Source organism: Pelecanus crispus, chromosome 17 (assembly GCF_030463565.1).
Source record: "Pelecanus crispus isolate bPelCri1 chromosome 17, bPelCri1.pri, whole genome shotgun sequence".
Lineage (NCBI taxonomy): Eukaryota > Metazoa > Chordata > Aves > Pelecaniformes > Pelecanidae > Pelecanus > Pelecanus crispus.
Genome location: NC_134659.1, coordinates 2,397,542 through 2,416,308, shown reverse-complemented (window position 1 = coordinate 2,416,308; position 18,767 = coordinate 2,397,542). Strand labels below are relative to the sequence as shown.

General features: G+C 49.1%; 2 protein-coding genes across 2 annotated transcripts; one reads left to right on the top strand and one right to left on the bottom strand.

Moving 5' to 3' along the window:
• The first annotated feature begins 4,355 nt into the window (after nt 1–4,355).
• Nucleotides 4,356–6,312, top strand: LOC104036455 (interleukin-20-like). Its single transcript, XM_009490072.1, has 5 exons — nt 4,356–4,514; nt 4,626–4,691; nt 5,504–5,656; nt 6,060–6,134; nt 6,235–6,312. Exons 1-5 carry the CDS (start codon nt 4,356–4,358, stop codon nt 6,310–6,312), a joined length of 531 nt encoding a protein of 176 aa, XP_009488347.1.
• A 4,981-nt stretch (nt 6,313–11,293) lies between these two features.
• On the bottom strand, nt 11,294–18,087 carry LOC104036454 (polymeric immunoglobulin receptor-like). Its single transcript, XM_009490070.2, has 10 exons — nt 18,002–18,087; nt 17,419–17,744; nt 16,405–16,734; nt 15,452–15,772; nt 14,702–15,016; nt 13,624–13,750; nt 12,960–13,078; nt 12,510–12,635; nt 12,312–12,370; nt 11,294–11,410 (listed from the first exon to the last, which is right to left on the bottom strand). The coding sequence occupies exons 1-10, from the start codon at nt 18,085–18,087 to the stop codon at nt 11,294–11,296; spliced, it is 1,926 nt and encodes a 641-aa protein (XP_009488345.1).
• Nucleotides 18,088–18,767: the final 680 nt, after the last annotated feature.

The window sequence follows — 18,767 nt, the reverse complement described above, 5'->3', positions numbered from 1 at the left end:
CAGCGGATCACCCCAAGCAGGACCGCGGTAGCTCACGGTAAATGGCGCGCACAGGGCATGGCTCTCCGGCGACTGCTGGTGCAAGGCCGGGAGCTGCTGCTGAGCTGCCCTGACGTAACCGGCCGTCGGTGAGTGGGTGTCTCACCTCCTGTCATGCTCCTGGGCTCTCCAGGAATGTCTGCTTTGTTAGTCATTTCAACAAGCCAGTTGTCTGCAGCAGCCTGGTGCTTTCTGCTCTTGCTGAGACGTTTCCATTACCATGGCAGCGATGCCAGCTCTGCAGTGATGTGAATGTGGCCGTCTGCATGGCAGGCTGAGGCTGAGCATCGGTCCTGGCAGTGGTCGGAGTTTGTATAAATGACAAGGTAATGGTACACAGGGCTTAGTTTTTAATTCCCTAGCATGGTGGCAGCTGGCTGACAACCCTCTACGCTGCCTTTGCTTGTTATTTGGGCCGTAACTACTTTTAGTATGCCCTGTCACAACGTGCCTACCGTAAAATCCTCAGGGAGGAGCCCTCCCGTTAGCTGGGAGTTGCCTGGCAGGGCTCCCGGGGAGAGGTCCTCATCCCCGCTCCCCGTGCACTCCCCAGTGCTGCAGTGCGTGAAAGGCTTAATTATTCTGGGAGCGCCTGGGGGAGTCAGTTCCCATTTTACTATCTGAGCTCATCTGCGTTGTCACGCTGCTGTGTTTCAGAAATCCCGATCTCTCCTTTTCCTCTTCCTTCCCAGAGCATATGAGAAATGGCTCGCTCTTTTACTGAGGATATTTTCATGTTGCTGTAGGTGGCAGGTGGAGAGCCTCCCTTAGGCAGGCTGCCTAGGGAAAGCCAAGCCTGGGTGATTTGCGTCCATCAGGACTTGGTCCAACGCATGCCGAGATCCCTGCTGACGCCGTCCCACCTGCTCCGAAAGACAAGGGTTTCGGACCTCCCCCGGGTCCAGCACTTGGGGTAATCAATCGCCGTCATTGCACACATACTTAAAAAACATATATGAAAAACTGTCTGGATTGCGTCCCCCCTCCGACGTGGTTATTCTCCTCCTTGCCCTTGCAGCGAGGGTCACGCTATTGCCTCTGCTCTGCAAGCGGCCAGTGACAGGACAGGGGGCCAAGGGACGCCCAGCCAGGAGCACGCAGAGCTCTGTAATGGAGCAAGGCCCTTGTCCTGCTTTCGGCTGGCATAGAGTTAATTTTCTTCCTAGTCGCAGGCACAGTGCTGTGGTTTGGATTTAGGATGAGAATAATGCTGATAACGCACTGATGGTTTAGTTGTTGCTCAGTGCTGCTTGTGCCAGTCAAGGACTTTTCAGCTTCCCCTGCTCTGCCAGGGGCACAAGGAGCTGGGAGGGGGCACAGCCAGGACAGTTGATCCCAACTGGCCCAAGGGCTGTTCCATACCATACGGCGTCATGGGCAGTATGGAAACTGGGGGGGTTGGCCGGGGAGCAGCGATCGCTGCTGGGAACTGGCTGGGCATCGGTCGGCGGGTGGTGAGCAATTGCATTGGGCATCACTTGCTTTGTATTATTATTATTGTTGTTGTTGTTGTTGTTGTTATTATTATTATTATTATTATTTTGTTATTATTATCATTACCATTTTACTTTATTTCAATTACTAAACTGTTCTTATCTCAGCCCAGGAGTGTTTCTCACTCTCACTCCTCCGATTGTCTCCCCCATCCCATCGGGGCAGGGGCAGAGAGCGAGCGGCTGCGTGGTGCTGAGCTGGGGCTGGGGCTGAACCCCGACAGCCCCGCACCCCGATAATGCGACCTTGCACTCCTGTTCCCGTATCAGCCCAGCATCTTTCCTGTACCAGCCCAGCTGGCAATTTTTAACCTATGACTGTTTCTTGCCTGCTGGCATTTGGCTGACCTGTCTTGAGCGTCAGTTCAGTTACCAAAAGGAAAAAAAGAAGAAATCCCTTCTTCTCATCTGCAATTTACATAATTAAGTAAGAACCTATTGCCTCTTCCCTCGTTTCCTCACCAAGGCTGGGCGTGCACCGGACTGCCTGGGAACGCCGCCGGTGCCGCTTCCTCTGATCCAAGAGAAAGTTTGGCTGCCATAACAGGCAGCAGCTGGGAATTAGGGGAGGAAGGCAGAGGCTATCAGCCATGGGTTGCTGAGGATCCCGCCGGCACCTCAGCAAGGGCAGATGCAACCTGCTGCGCACTGGACCTGCCTGCTGGCTGCTTTACAGCGCGAAGGCACCGGGGCGCGGGAGGCACGTTCGGTGCATTTGGGGTAGTTTCAGCAATACTGTGTGCAATACTATGACTAGCCTGGGCATAAAATCTATTTGCCTAGTCTTCCCCTGATGACGAATGTACGCTCAAGATTAAGCTTGGTTATCAATAAATTACACACCCAGCAAAACTTTATATAACAGCCCTGGCCCACAGGCAGTGGCACACAAGAGGTACCTGCATTGCAACAGGCTGGGGCTGCTGCTCTCACCCAGAGCATGGTGGCTGCTCCGGAGGTTGGCTGTGGGATTAGAGGGGCATCTTTGCCACCTCCATGCCCTCTAAGTCCATCCGGCCTTCCCTACCGGGTACAGGTAGTCCAGGAAGTTTTTTTTTAACTGCTCATTTTTGTTCGTAGACTGAACTTAGCTAACTCCGGAGGGCTTACAGAAACAACCAAGCTAGCCTGGGAGCCAAAAGCATGGTGGAGCAGCCTGGGTTTTGCACCAGCACTGCCACGTTCACATGATGGCATGGCCCAGCTGGCAAACCCTGGTTCCCTGGGGACAGTCTGGACCTGAAACGTCGCTATGAGAACGTGCCTGGTCTGCTCAAGGACCGTAGCTGCATCAGTTTCTCTCAGCAGCTAATGCTTGCAGCAGGGTAATCATAGACTTTGCAGTCAAAGTCTTTGCTTGCGGATAAAACTTCCTTGCTGCCACTGGGCTGGTGGACTTTTAAAGGTTTGAGTGCAATTTCTGTCCTTCTGCAGGGTGGTAGCTTTGGGCTGTGCGTGTTATCACCTAAGTCACCCGCGTTCCTGCAAACCAAGTGACTTCTCCAGGCACCGAGGTGGGAGCTGTGTCTTCCCAAAGCCCTGCCCTCTCCTACCTGGGCATCTCCGGTCTCCAAATACCAGGGACGTGCCTATGGAGATAAGTGTCCACCCACCCGAGGAGCAAGCCCGAGAGCAGGGTCTCCCGCAGCCAGGAGGTGAAGGCCCTGTGTGCCAGGACAGTGATGGAGAAAGGTCTTGCCAACTTTCTGAGTCACGCTACTTTTACTAGCGTGCCACGTCCTATTGCCAGAAACCCTCCCACCTTGGGGGGTTTGGACCACTGGCATCCCGGGGGGGCGATGCCGCTCGGCATCCCGCACCCCAGTGCCTCCGCGGGAGCTGGGAATGGCCCCTCTCCAGGGGGAACTTGGCAGCGCGTCTCCGTGCCGCGGGGAACCCCCGAGCTTGGCATTTTGGAGATGTAACCCCCATGATGGTCCCTCCTTTTGGTCGCGTCCTTCTTCCCGAATGAAAAATGATACGGCGATGCCAAGATTTCCCGCCTCCGTAGGTTAGGGAAACACCTGTGGGTGAGAGAGTTGGTCCCTTTCACTAGCTCATTAATTCAGTAAATTGCAAAGGGAAATACATGCTGGGAAAAGCAAGAAAAATCCCAAAAGTTAATCCAAGAGTCATTTCCTCCCGGTACCTGGATAAAAACACGTTCTTCGGAGCTCTTCAGGTCAGACGTCAGTGAGACAGGTGAACCCACATCAAAGAACAAGGTAAAATACTGATTCTGCCCTTTCACTCTATGCACTCGTATATATTTGCTTGTAGTCCTATAATATGTCTCTGAAAGGATTTTTTCCATTAAAAACCTTCATTTTCAGTGCTAACAGAACTTGTATTTGAAGCATACTATTTCTGAGGGAAAGATTTTCTTTTGTGATCAGACTTTGGGATCTGCTGCTTTCAATTGCAGTTACCTCCTGCTGCTTCTGAGTCAGTAGACTTTTTAAAATTTAATTTACCTGTATTTATTTTTGTAATGAAAATTTTTCAGAAGAACTTTGTCTATTTACATACAATCTTTTGCTGGTTTTTTTTCTTTTTTTTTTTTTTTCTTCTTTTGGGATCTTCTGTTAAATATTTATTTTTATTTTATTTTTTCTCTTGCACATGGGGAGTAAAGAAGAAATGGGTAAGAGATACTAGTCAGCGTGGTTTTTTAAATACACGTGTACAGGTACAAGTACTATATAGAATACTTATATTTTCATAAGCATTACGATTGTGTTATTTAGGAGCGATAGAAAGGCAATATTGTCTTCCCTGAACAGATCTCCCAGGCAGCCAGCCGTGTTCACATCCTGCAACAGCATGAAGGGATCCCACTTGTTCCTCTGCCTCTTCTCCACGTCATGCTGGCTGAATTTGATGCTGACAGCTGGGAATAAAATCTTCCACTTCGGACCCTGCAGGATTTCAATGAGCGTGACTGAGATTAGGTCTGGTTTCACCGCAATTAAAGCCAACATCGTAAGTATTGCTCCGGGCTCTTGTGGAGCTGGGGAAGCGCTTTAGTGGGCGGCTCCCGAAGCCCCTCTGGAGCCAGCACGTACGTCACCATCTCTGTCTTCTCCCGTGCAGCAAGCCAGAGACCCCATCAGGACTCTGAGCATCTTGTCTTACCCGCACTCTCTGCACAAGGTTAAGGTAGGTGTCCTTACCGTGTCTTCAGTTTTTCTCTGAATAATTTTGACCAGCCAGCATCCTAACACCCGTCATGAGGTGTACGAGCTCAGGGCGTTTGGGGAAGTTGTTCAATACCATGACTTCTAAGTTCCTGTGAAACACCGATGCTGGCAGACAGCACGGGTCAGGGAGGATAAAGTGATGTGGATCACGTATGTGAAAAGAGGTGGGTGTCCCACTGCCGGTTCCTGCACCGGGCTTTCACCTTGACTGTCTTTCCAGAAATGGTGGGCAGAGATTTTTTTTTTTTCTTTTTTTTCTTTTTTTTTGTTACATGTGATGCTCCAGTTACAGGAGCTTTAGCTGCAGCTCTCCACCACCTTGGTCAGTGGAGCATAGCAAGGTGAACCAGGATTTGGGTGGAAAGCTATTAAAGAAGCCAAAAGCAGATGAATGTGATCATGGGAGGTGAAATATATTGTAAATAAGTATTTTGCAGTTCTCTTACACTCTGAAGCACTAGACATGGGCCACTGCTTCAGGTCTCAGTCTCTAATACCCAGCTACAAAATCAGCTATTTATTTTGTTGACTCAACGAGACTCGCTGAGGATGGATCTCCTGGAAAATCAGTCTAAAATAATTTCCTATATATAATATCAGTTTATATTAAGCATCACTGAAAAAGCTTTATATGAGTCAAAACAACACACTGTGCTCAGCTACCATGCTTGGTGTTAGAGATGCTTTATTCTAGAGGGGGGCAGAAAGGTTGGCAACTACAGGCTTACAGCACTTTGGAAGACCTCTTAAAAATGAAATTTATTCCTTAAGTCTTCAGAGAGATGCTGCATCACCCATCAACTCTTCAACTTCTACGTGGACAAAGTCTTCAAACACTGCAAGACTGAGGATTCATATGTCAACCGAAAAATCAGCAGCATAGCCAACTCCTTCCTCAGCATGAAGAGGAAACTCAGGCAGTGTGTAAGTCTTGGTTATTGCTAGCGCTTAGTGTCATCTGTTAGTATTTGGTATATAAATAAACCTAAGCATTTTATAAAGTTACAAAATCTTTATTTATAAAAAATGGTTTTAACAAGAATACAAAGAAGTGTGATGTGAAGAGTGCATATGTCCGCTGAGATATTTTTATACCTGCCACTCATCAGCCAGCTCCCACGTTAGTTCTCAAGAATGATATTTATCCTGTCCCTCTGTCTATCAGAGTAAACTCTGTTCTTAGCTGACGCCTGGTTTAAGGACCTGCAGCCTTTTCCAGTTTAACAAGGTCTCAGTCTATACAGTAATTTCCAGCATAATTAGAAACTGATCTCTTATTTTTGAAAATTAACCCCCCAAACTAATGAATTCTATCATATTTTTCTAGCATGAGCAAAATAAGTGCCTGTGTGGACAGGAATCCGCTGAGAAATTTAAGCAAATACTTGCAAACTACGAAGGGGTAAGTTGATGACTAAGTCTAATAATTAACGCAGATACATCTTTACACTGGGTTGTACTCGCTGTCTTTGCTTACACCTTGTTCCTTTATATCATTTCAGCTGAATGTCACATCTGCAGCAATTAAATCTCTGGGTGAGCTGGACATCCTGCTGGACTGGATGGAGAAATCTCGTTAGAGAGCAGAAGGCGTTAACGACCCACCAATGGCTGGGGCTAACGAAGCTGCTGGGGCCTCGCACATGCCAGCGGTGAATGGGAAAATAATGTACTGTATCAGTGCAGCTTCTCTACTGAGTGTTTGCTAGCCAGGTACATAGGTGAATGCATCAGCAGGGTCTTGCATTAAGATGGAAATATCATGTTTGATAAATAGCATAGCAGACTTCTAGCAAAGGCTGCTCTCCAAGGGAAAATCTAAAAGGGTTTCTCTTGCTAGCAGACATAAGCTGTGATCATTTAATAGAAGTATTGTTTAAATTCTAACATTTTTGTATAGGGAATGTATATTCATGAGTGCTGAGTGCCTGCTGGAACTACTCTGGTGTAGTTAATGTGCAGAGCAGTGCTCATAAATCCGGGCTCAGTCTTACATGACTGCTGCTGCTGATCGCTCTGGCTGAAATGAGGTGCACAGGGTGAGAAATGCTTCCAAGAATAGATCCTAGCAGGTATGTCAGGCCTTAGAAATCTGCGTTTCCTTTTGAGGTGATATTTTCTGCCTTATCAGTAAAAAACTTTCTATGCAAGATATGTGGTGGCTGAACAGAAAAAGGTTCTTGTATGTATTATGTAATTTACTGACACTCAGTAGTAAGTTTTGTGGAAATTTGTTGTAATTACTGTAAATAAACCCCACTTGAAACTGTGCTGAGTCTGTGTGTCAAAATTCTGAGGAATTATATGTTTCGTGTTGGTGAAACTTTCCGAACTCACCATGGTGCCCTTTCATAGCAGATATTGTCACTCCTGGTAATGCTAGCATCCCAGAGGTGATGCACTGTTCCTGCCATACCAGACAGACCAAAGTTTACACCTGAATGACACCTGAAGGACCCCAGCTTGTCCACGAGACCATTTTCATTGTGCATAATGTATAGCTCTGGTCTGTTTTCACCCCTTTTGGGTTCTTTCAGCCGCCAGTGGCTGCACACACGTTGCTGGTACCCACAATTCTGCATGCTCTAAATCCCTTTTCCACTGTGTTTTCCCACAAGGTGTTAATACACATATTGCTGCAGTATCGGAGAGGCAGAGGACTAACTTGTTAGTAAATGAACCAAGACCACCCAGATCATCTCTCCAAGCAGCCAGGAGGTGTTAAATACTCCTGGTGTCAGGGCCCAGGTAAATGCTGCTGATTAGCACAAGCTGCTTGGAGAGCAATTGGATGTTTATGTCCCTGGTAGCGCTCTAGTCCTAGTATTTCAAGTGATAGAGTCGTACTGCTGCATTCATTAGACATAAGGCTTGAGTAAGACTGGAGGGTAGATCTCTGACTTGGTGCATTTTGCTTTAGGGATCAACTAAGCTAAGTAAGGTGTACCAAAACTCCTGCCGGCTGCGGCGGCACAAGCACAGCCAGGGCGCTGCATGCTCTTCCCTGGCTCCGAACAGCTCTTATTGCTGTTAGGGTCAAGTCATTGCTTCTAGGTCTGAACCCGTCAGGCCTGCACAAACCTCTTCTCAGCACCTCTGTTCCCATGGGACAGTCCAACACTCTCCAGCTCTCCCTCTCTTGCCCACGGGCACGGGCAAGCTTCAGCAGCTGGTATGGATGGAGGGCTGGCTGTTCCCAGCTTGGGCAATTTCTAATGATGCTACAGAGGTGATACAGGGAAGGCTTTAGCTGCAGAAGAGGCTTTTTACCAGGATTTTGTTACTGCGGAATAAAGTCCTCGTGTCCTCGAGGAGAACCTAGTTACTGCTTTGATTTCATCCCCATCACAGGAGGACCCTGGTCAAGACCTCCGGCAACACCCCGCCATCACCGGAGCCTTGCGTCCGTCCGGTGGGCGCTGCGCCTTTCATCGGGCGCCAGCAGAATGAAGAGCTGCAGAGGAGGAGGAGGAGGAGACTCCTGGTCCCTGCCCAAAAAGGCCTGGCTGGTGACCTGTCTGGGTGAGTTCACCAGCATTTGCCTATAGTGCATACGCATGTGCTTCACGTTGAGCGGGATTTGGTGATTCACTTTTAAAGGGAAGAGCTCCTTGATTTCTCACTATCCTTTCTCAAATACATGCTTATGCCAAAGGAAAGCCTGTCACGGCTTTGTTTCTTTTAATTTGCTTTCTCTTGTCTTTTTGCAGCGTACTTTCATTTGTCCTGGTGCCAGGGCATGAACGGGTGAATACATCCCTCCATGCTCTGCCAGTGTTCACGAAAGCCGATCTTTCAACACCATCGCTCTTGAAATCAACCATTTAAGAATGACATATCTTGCACTTACCATGATTTTCTGTTAAAGAAGAACCATTAGGAAGGAAGCAGTGATGCAATGAGATACCACAGCTCGTCGCTGACCAAAGGAAATCAATCGGTTTGTTTGGCAAACACTCTGGTGAAGGAGATGGGCTGCTTGGTGAGGTCCCTGGGGAACTGTCCATTCATTGTGGTGAGCTCTGGATCACAGCTTGAGTGAGAAGTGTGGGGTTTATTCCACATCCTCAGCTTACGCTGTCACAATTATTATTATTTATCAGATTTCATTGATTTTTGTATCCTGTGCGGAGGGGTTGCGTGCCTCAATCCATGCACGATTTATTGCTTTCGTGTCAAACTAAGTTTTCACTTTCCCATACACTGCGAAGCACTGCAGCAGCCCGGGGACGTGCCCCTTTGGAAATGAGGTGCCAGATGGAAGTGTCAGCAGCAGGAAGGAGCAGGAGCTGCGGGCAGGCAGCTGCCGGGGCTGAGGGGTGCAGGCAGAGCTGGCTGGCAGGATGCTCAGCCCACCCACGTTTCTTGCCCTCTGCACCTCTCCCAGGAGTTCAGCTCATTCTCGCTGCTCCCAGCACAGTGCGGGAGGAGCGGAGCTGAGAAAAGGGCGCCGGCGGGCAGGTAAAAGAGGAAGCTGATTTGCAAAGGGAGAGCAGAAGGGGTTTTCTCCTCTCAGAAATTTCCAAACCTTAGCATTCTCCTGCAGCTTTATGACTGCTCACCCCTGGGGACACTTTCCACACGCACGCCTTTCCTATTGCACCAGAATAATTCATTCACTTCCAGCAACTCCAGGCAGGCGCAGACCTGTCCTGGCCCCTCCTCACCTTTTCCGATCTCCAAGCCCCTTCCCACCGTGCTGCCGAGGGGATGCAGCCTGGGAGATGAGGCAGGTGAGCTATAAGCTGACATTTGAGGTCCTAGCCTTGGTATCAGTAAGGTGATGACTATTGCAATGTGGATGTGAGAGCAGCCCTGCAAACACAAATGCGGGGCTGGGAGGGGAAACACAAATACTACTGGAGCTGCTGCCCTCCTACTCACAGTGAGCAAAGCTCATCTCAGCGGTTATTGTGGGGAGGTCCATGATTCAGGAATAATTTGGTGTTTACCCTTGATGAAAACTGCGTCTGTAGGCTAACACAAACAGCCCGACACCTTGCTGAGCTACCATACTGTTTTCATTTTAAAGCGTAGTTAATATTTTACTAAAACAGAAATAAACTTGTGATGTTACTATAAGACCATCAGCTCAGGCTCTAGCCAGCATGATGCTCCTCATTCTTTATATTTTATGGCTTGCTCTCAGAGCCGCACATAACCAACACAGGCTCAGGAATTTGAATTTATCTGTGCAGTTTCTGCCCCTTCTCTCCTGAACAGTTCTGGCCCTGTCAGACACCTCCACACCTCTCTTTTAGCCAGGCAGGCACCAGCCCATCCCATTCCTGGTGTTCAGGGAAAATTGCTTCTGTGCTTTGTCACAACTTCATCATCGCTGCTTCCTACATTGCTTTATCTGCAGGGTATTCAGCTTTCTGTACTCGCACCTAACTGACAGACAGCAGTGTCGTGCTGCTCTTTGGAAATCCATGCATCAATAAATTGCTTTTCTCTGTTTAGCCATCCGCTCTCAAAAATAAGACCGAGACAACATTTAATTACAGTCATCCTCGTTTCCTCCTGGATAAACATGAAGTCAGCCAGGGAAAGCGTGTGAGCGATGGGTGTCTCAGGTTTATTAAGCAAAGGGTGGGTTTTCAAGGCCACTCTCAGCGGGGTGGCTCCGTGGCAGAGGAGCATGGACCAGGCTCAGTTGTTCCGACTCCAAGTCAGAAATGGGAGATTGTTGGCTCAGGTGCTCCTGGGAGTTTGGTCTGTACTACGCAAATACAGTGCCAGGGAACACGGGTGCCTATTGCCTGACCTAGCAGCTGTATAGGCTGCTGATAGCTTGTCACACTAATTAATGCCATTCTGTGCTCAATTCCTGCTGTTGATGAAAACGCATGTGAGATTACTCAAAACATTTCCTGTTCAGCTCCATTAATTGTGGGTTTCTTCTACCATCCTGTGCTGTTTGCAACACCAGATGTGATGCCATAATGCTGCAGTAAGAGGAGGAGAAAGCTTCCCCCCCCACCCAGCCAATGCACCCTCACTGCGCCTCTTCAGGTGTGCTCTCCCCGTGCCCTCCCACGGACTGCGAGTGCCCCAGTCTGCTGAAAGCCAGTGGTATTCTTTATTGCTTGTGCGTAAAAACACTTCAGACCACATCTGGTCTGCAGGTACTGCCCTCTGGATGAGAAAGCTTAGGGGAATCAAAAGCGCGAGTGGTTCTAGAGGGTTTTCCAGCTGCCTTTAAAAGAAAATGAGATTTTTTTTAAATGCGCCTTCTGGCCTTTGAGAGCCCACAGTGTTGGAAGGGCACTGGTGGGGCTCGGGCTGTTGGTGGGCTAAGCCAACTCAAGCTCCTGCCATTTCCCAGTCCAACCTGCTCACTCAGACCGGCACCTCCAGCCCAGCCACCCCATTTGGCATCACACAATTCCTCCTAAATCATTGCTCGAAGCTGAATTTAAGCAAAAAAAAAGGTCAAGCTATAGCAAATTGTGGTAGCTATAAACAGTGGTGTTTGCTGATATCTTGCTCTGATCCTCAAGGTAGAGCCGGTCCCAGTTGCTGCCGCCTCTCGGTCCCTCGCCTTCAGCTCTCGCCCTCCTAGTTCAGGGGGGACACGGCCGGGGCAGCGCTATCCCCCCCGGAGCTGCCCTGTGCGATGTTGCTGGAGGTGAGGAGGAAGGCGGAGTAGGCGAGGTCAACATCCTCCTTGGAGCTCTGGGGAAGGACAGGAGGACACTGTTAGGTGGCCGGGGACGGACAGCAGGACGTGGCAGGGGAAAGGACAGCATTAACGCGGGCAGCACCGCAGGGCTGTGAGCTTCTTGGGATGATACAGGCGGACCGAGCAATCTGGCGGGTCATGCGGATGCGAGAGCATCACGCCTTTGCTCCGCCCTGGGAAGACCCCAAACGTTTGCGGGTTTGGGAATCCCTGGCATGCCTATCCCTGCATGTCAGCATCCGGCTCACCTGTCCTAAAGCTGCCGGGTTCACTGGTTTCCTGATAGTTTCCTTTATCACTCTGGTTCAGCTCTTGGCACTTACACCACCTACGTATCGCCTTTGGTTAGAGACTTTTAAAGGGCTTGCAGCCGGCACCTTCGGTTACTGCTGAGTGGTGCCACTTGACCATGATCTTACCCAAGGGGAGGGGAGGCAGGGGGGAGGCAGGGGCTTGCCAGGCCCACAAGAGCAAGTCACAGCCCTTGCAATGGCAGAGACCTCCCTGCCTACCCCTGCCCCCTGAACCTCTGCCCGCATGGGAGCACAGCGTTGGGGGAAGGCCGGGAGGTGGGATGTGCTCTGGCCTCTGGTCATCTGCTTATCCCAGGATTTCATATTTAATGTAACAACCCAGCCCCAACCTTCCTGACACTACCTGGGGCTGACTTGGTGTACTGTATTATTGTCTCTGCTAAAACGTGGGGTCAGGAAAGGGTTAAGCTGTCCCCCCTGCCCCATGGAGGCTGATCTGCAGCAGGTGGCCAGGTCCAGGTAAGATGGAGAGCACCTGGGTATAAATAAGGCCCCTGGGAAGAGGCAGCCCCTTCGGCAGAGGCTGGAGAGCTGTGGTGGTGCCTCCCAGGTCAGTGGGCTCTCTCCCGCCTCCTCTTACCCTTTTTGCCTTCTTTGTCTCGGCAGCGCTTTCCGGGGGGGCCATGGTGGTGATTAACTCTGCAGGGAGGCAAAGGGAGGTGTTAGGGTGGGGGCAGGTATTTCTGTGGCTTTTGCAGGGTCCTTCTGCAAGCCCCTCCCCGGTGCCCCTTGCCCCGGGGCTGGGGATGGAGGGCAATCCCATCAGTCAGCAGCTTACCGTCCCCTCCTATCTGAGTCTCCTGGGTCTCTTTCTCGCAGGCGTTATTGCTTGCGCTGTACTCCTTCACGCTTTCGAAGTCCGACATGCTGATGTTTGTCCTGTAGCTCCCGACGGACACCAGGTCTGTTAAGAGGGAGGAGATAAATACCCTGCATGCTTGCTCAGCCGGCGCAAGCGCATCGGCATCCGAACTGCCTCTGTGCAAGGAGGCACCGTGCAATGCCCTGTGCAAAGCAGAGGGGTGGTCTCTGTCCCAGCCCGGGCACCCTGTATGCTGGGTGCTGGAGCTGTGTGGATGGGCTCAGTGGGAGAAGCAGGGTCCCTTGTCTGCCCATCACGTGAGGGGGTACTGGGGAGCAGCTCAGCCCAGCAGAGATGGCAGCAGGCACAAGGTAACGCCTTCATCTTAATATTGCTGATATTTCTTGAGAAAAGGCAGGGACTCACCCGACCGCTTCAGCTGCCTGTATTTAAAAACGGCGAAAGCTGTCATGAGGATCAGGAGCACGGCACCAAGAGGGCCCAGGACTAAAGCAAGTACATCGGGGCCATGGCTTTGGTCAGAGCTGGAATGGAGGGAAAGATACCACTAAGCTGTGAAATGCCTTTTTTTTTTTTTTTTTAAATTATTCAAGACTGAATAATGTATATGAATTTCCAGCAGTCTAAAATCTATATAGCATGGTAAATCTGAGTGAGCACGATGCAATTCTGTTAATGAACTGGATCCCAGCACATCACAGGGGAGCAAATGAAAACATAGGCCAGAGGTTGTGCCAAACGGGCTACATCAGCAGCTTGGTTATGAATGTGTGAAGGAAAGCTCTCTAATCTTGACAGAAATATTTTCAATTAGTTTTTCTGTACCTGGAATCTCTAACTGTTCCCTTCTGGGACTGTATTTTCTTGAGCTGGTGATTAAATTCATGACATCTTGCCTTTTGCTGTAACTTTTTTGCTTCTTTTCCTCTGACGTTTTGAGCTAAGTTCTTTGGCAACAAGAAGTTTTTTGTTGCTATACCACACGTGCAGTATTCAAACACAGTACCAACAACGGGTTAACACAAACTTCACAAAAACGATAAATGACAGAGGCTTGGAGAGAACTGACCTTTCCGAGGCAGCCGCGCTTTCCACCGCAGCACCGCTGAAAGCTCTTCCTTGGGGAGCAAGGTCGCCCTCGGTGCGGCTGGGGGCATCGACACCCAGGAGCTCGAGGTTGGGGTTGCCTCTGCTTCCTGTGTTTCCCAGGGAAGAGGGGCAGTTAGTCGCGTGAGCAGCAGCACGGAGACGGCAACACAAGAACTAGTTGGGCGTATTTGGCGCACGTGCAACTGTAGTGGGTTTTGGCTGTGCATGAGAGGCTCTTTAAAATGGGGTTGAGAGATCTGAAATAACCTAATTCCAAATAATGTATTACAAGAATCTCAAGTGCTCTCTGCCTATATGCTTTTGAGAAGTCCTGCATTTCTAAGCCCTGCCTCTAGTATTCCCTTAATAAATTTTGAATACTTGGTTGCTTTTATTTCTAGCTCTTTGCCTGCCAAAGGCAGTGAAATGAGGCTGTTTCTCTTTGTCTTCACCTCAACTGTCATCCACTTAGGATGGTTGCATGTGGGATATCTAGAGTTGTACTTTTTCTCTGTTCTGCTTCTAACAATATTCCTTTTCAAGAAAAATAAGATACTGCACCAAAGCTGAGGCTAAGCCCCTTGCTGTCCAAGGGGAGTTGGTGATGGCCCTTCCTTCCTTCCTCCCTACTGCGTTCCTGTTTATTAAGATAATAAGCTCCCTGGAGCAAGATGCATCTCTGAACCACATGCAGTCCTTCACCTGACAGGTGTCAGATGTTGCTTAAACTGAATGATGCTACAAATTGTAATAGTAGTAATTAGGAAGGACAGGGTTAAAAAGTAAAAATGGTGGGGAAGGACGTGATTTTTAGACCGGTGGGGGTTTTTGTGACCGGGAAGCAGAAACCAGTGAGTGGATGAAAACATCTATGACAAGTTGCGCAGAATCAGGGTGCTCTTGGCACCTAGTCTGGGAGGCTGCCTGGATGAGAGCACTTCTGTTTTGAGGTGCTGCAACCTAGTGGATATGGAGAGGACTTTTCTCTCACAGAAGGCAGCATAGTTTACAGCCCTGAGGAGCAGGAAACCCCTGCCTGCCTTTGCCTTGGAGCTCACCTTCAGTCACCTGCAGGTAGGCTGCCATGGTTTCCCCAAAGAGGTCACCACGCTTCACTCCACACCAGTACCACCCTTGGTCATTCTTTGTCACCGAGTCAAAGCTTAGGATAACTGTCTTGTTGTCAGTGCTACAGGTAACATCTGGTCCTGGCTGCCTTTGGTCAGAAGCAGGCATGGGGGTGCAGCCAGTGTTGCTCCACTTGCACCAGTACTTCTGGTAGGAGTAGTACTTGCATGGATAAGAGCAAGTTAAATCGACCCGTGAACCCACTTGTGCTTCCACGTCATTCTTTCCCCTCAGTGCGGGTTGTCCTGCAAGGGCACACAGAACATCAGGGCTGATGTTAGTGGTTTCAGTGGTGGGAATGGCAGTCAACAGGTAGTGGTGCTGCTGGAGATGGGGAACCAGGAGATGTATCTTTGAGGGAAAGTGCTCCTTACATTGCTAAGTTAATGTTAAGGATGCTGTATATGCATCCCTGGGTGAAAGCTGGGGGCTTTTCTGCAAGGCTTAAGAAATACTCGCATGAGAAACTTTGTGAACACTTTCCCATAAAACTGAAACCTCGTGTTTCCATTTTAAAGCTACTGGGGTGTGAGGGGATCGGCACAATGTTTTGCCTTAGGAGATAAAAGTTCAGAGTTAGACCTCACACTTTCCAAAAAGCCAGATCTGCTCCTTTGCGGTGCTTAGGAGATTTTGTACCTACTGAGCAGGCAGAGAACTGCCAACGTGCGAGCTCATACCGTCCGTGATCTTCAGCTCAGTTGATGATTGCTGCTCCTTCTCCTCTTCTGTCATGCACCAGTAATAGCCTTCGTCAGTGTCCTTCAGCTGGTTCAGGATGATGGTGATTGTGTTATTTGGGCTGTGGAACATGGCCACTCTTCCTTCGTATGCTGGCGACACATACCCAGTGTTGTCTATGATCCGAGCACACCCATGCTGTCTCCACTTGCACCAGTACTTCACTATGGATGTTTTTACAAGCCCATAGTGGCATTCAAAAGTTACTGAACTTCCTTTTACTCCAGTTATTGTGGGCTTTCCTTGAGGAACATCTGCCTCTGGAGATAAAAATGAAATGAGCAGTTAGACATGTATAACATTTGCCCATGTGGCACTCTCCCAAGAGAATAAATATTATCAGATCAAAAAAAGCTGTTGTGGCTAAAGCAAGGCTAGGTGAAGCTCAGGGGTACAGACAGTAGGATACTGTCCTGGCACTGCTAGGAATTGACTCTAAAGGATCTGTCAGCCCTTTCTTTTTCCCAGATTCACTGGGTGGTTGCTGTCCTTGTGTACTGACATTTCGAAGTTTTGCTCCCTTTGCTAGGGGAAGGGCAGGTCTTCTCCTTTCTATACCTGTCATTTTGAGATTTAAGGAATTAAGACTTGAAGAGACAGTTTGCTTGTCTCAAACTGGTAGGCAGAATTTGCCTTCTGGAGTTTTGGGCTAGCCAGACTGGGGAAGATAGCTAGCCACTGCTGGGAAAGTTAAGTCTTGATACAACCTTTACTGGTGATGGTGATTATAGATAGTTAAATGAATAGAAAGAAGTATCTAGGTGAGAGGATAGGATAAGAGCATGCTGCAAAGGGAAATTAAAGTTCTTGTTAAATAAAGTGAGACTACTAGTAATGCTTCTAAAGAGAAGCAGAGATGAAGGGGTAAAAACTCTGGGAATAGCTTACTCACCCTCATAAACATGCACATCTAGTTCCTTTGTTTCTCCGTACTCCCCATAGGAGCCGACCCCGCACAGATACAAGCCAGAGTCTTGCCATCCCATGTGAGTTATCACGATTCTGAATGAGCCTGGAATGTCCTCATTGCTCAGCAGAGCTCGCCCTGTGTAATCCTTATCAACATTCCCATAACTATCGATGATGTTAAGGCAGCTGTTTTTCTCCATTTTGCACAAGAATTTCCTCGCACTCTCATAGTCACGCCCAAAGCTGCAGGATATGGTCAAAGTGCTGTACAGCTTCACATAGAAGAGCTCAGGTCCCTCAGGCACATGTGGACCTGTGCATACAGAGACACCGGTCAACGTCTACTGCCTGCTCTGTTGGTAACTGTGCGCAACTCCCCTATACCTCTGAAGGGGTTTTTTTAGCATAGGGTTTCTCTCTTCTTTGCTCTATTATGTGATCGTGTGCCCCTCCTGGTCAGAGCACGATCCACCCAGCTGTGTCCCGTGTCTGTCACACATTTCAGGACTGAGGTCTCTGTGCTGTAGCAGGGTTTCTCCCAGGGCCTTCTTGCCAGGGACTGCACCACGCTCTGCACCCTGGGCCTTGCCCAGCAGCGTGGTGCCATCCTGCACACCGTGTTCGCGTGGATTTGTGCAGAGGCTTGGCTTGCACTGCCTCAGCTGCGGGTTGGAGGGGAGGGTACATTGGAGTGACGGGCAGTTCTGCCCTCTGACTTGCACCTCCCTAAATTTTAGTGGCTGAGAGAGGTCAGCAGTTCCTAAGCAATGTTTGTCACCTTAAGATGAGGTTCATTTAATCTGATTTTTATGCCACATTTTTGGTCAAAAAATTCATTCTGTACGAGCACAGGGGAAAACGAAAACTGCTGTTTCCTGAAAGCATGGAGCATCTTGAGCTCTTTGACACTGGACAGACTATCTGTGGAGCCCTATTAAAAAGGCAGGGACAAGGTAAAAGAAAATAATACTTTAAGGAGTTCAGAGACTGTAATTACCTTTAGAAACATCCAGATTGACTTTGTAAGAGAGCCCTCTGCCATTGATACCAATACCGCACTGGTAGGTGCCTGCGTCTGCCATTGTAAGCGCAGAGATGTTAATCTGGAAGTTTTCTTCCTGCGGGTAGTCAGTGATGGAGGCTCTGCCTTGGTAGCCTGGAGCGATGTAGCCGTTGGTGGAGAGAATGGTCATGCAGCCTGTGGCCGATTCCCTGCACCAATACTTTCTGTCGTGTCTGTTCACACTGGTGGGAGGGTAGAAGCATTTCACGGCAACTGACCCGTCAAGCAGACCATATACCTGCCGTGGTCCGAACACAGGACTTGAGACTGCAAGAGGAAAACAGGTTGGCTGTAAATGTCAACTGTGCTACGCGACCTGATGGGGACCGTAGAGCAGGTTGGGTGTACCGGGGCAAGCATGGACACAGGGCTGTGCAGCATCGCGTGTTCTGAAAGGTCCCATGGCAGTGATAGGCACTGATGGGGTAGAGACACTCCCTGAACCCTGCCCCCCCCTTAGTAATGCCACCTCTGGTCTTAGGCCACCCACAAGACCTGTGCCCCAGACAGGTTGCACTTACTTGCTGCCTTGGGGAGGTATCTGCTCTTTGCAGATTCAGCTGGGAGAAAGGCAAGCAGGAAGATGAATGCTAGTAAAGTCATTTTTCTTGCATTCCCTGGAAAAAGCACAGAAGTTGGTGAATAAGGACATTTGCAAAATGATTACTTAACTGATCAAGTCGTCTAATAATCCTCATGCCTGGAGGGTACAAGGGTTGTGGCTACTTGAGCTAGAGAGAAATATAGCATATAATTGCTTCTGTCAAGCAATTGAACGGGAAAGAGGGAGCTGATAACTCTGTTCTTGCCTGTGTTGCTGCATGGCATCATGACTGCCCATGGGTCTCATCCCAACACCCCAGTCTTCCCTTCTGTAAAATGGAGTTGTTCTTATGACAAACTTGGTTAATGCAATGCCTGCAAGCCACCAACGTGTCTGTCAGAGTGGAGTGCCCCAGGCAGAGCGTCCCACAGACAGGCAACAATGGTGGTGTGCACAGCATAAAAAGCAAGTTCGGCCAAACCAGAAGAGATTTTGTTCAAAATCAGAAACGGTATCTGTTCTTACATGTGTAAATCAGAAAAGCCCATCACAAGGCTGAAGTCCAAAAATGGTACAAAAGCCACCGAGCCCTGGCAGGCATGGGAGTCAGGTGGCAACCTGGAGCTCAACTGTTCACTTGACCCTTGCCAAAAGATAAAGCTATTTCTAATAGTTTAATAGCTGGGGTCATATTTTCTTTCAATGTTGTTCACACAGTGAAAACAAGGCTTGTTCACTT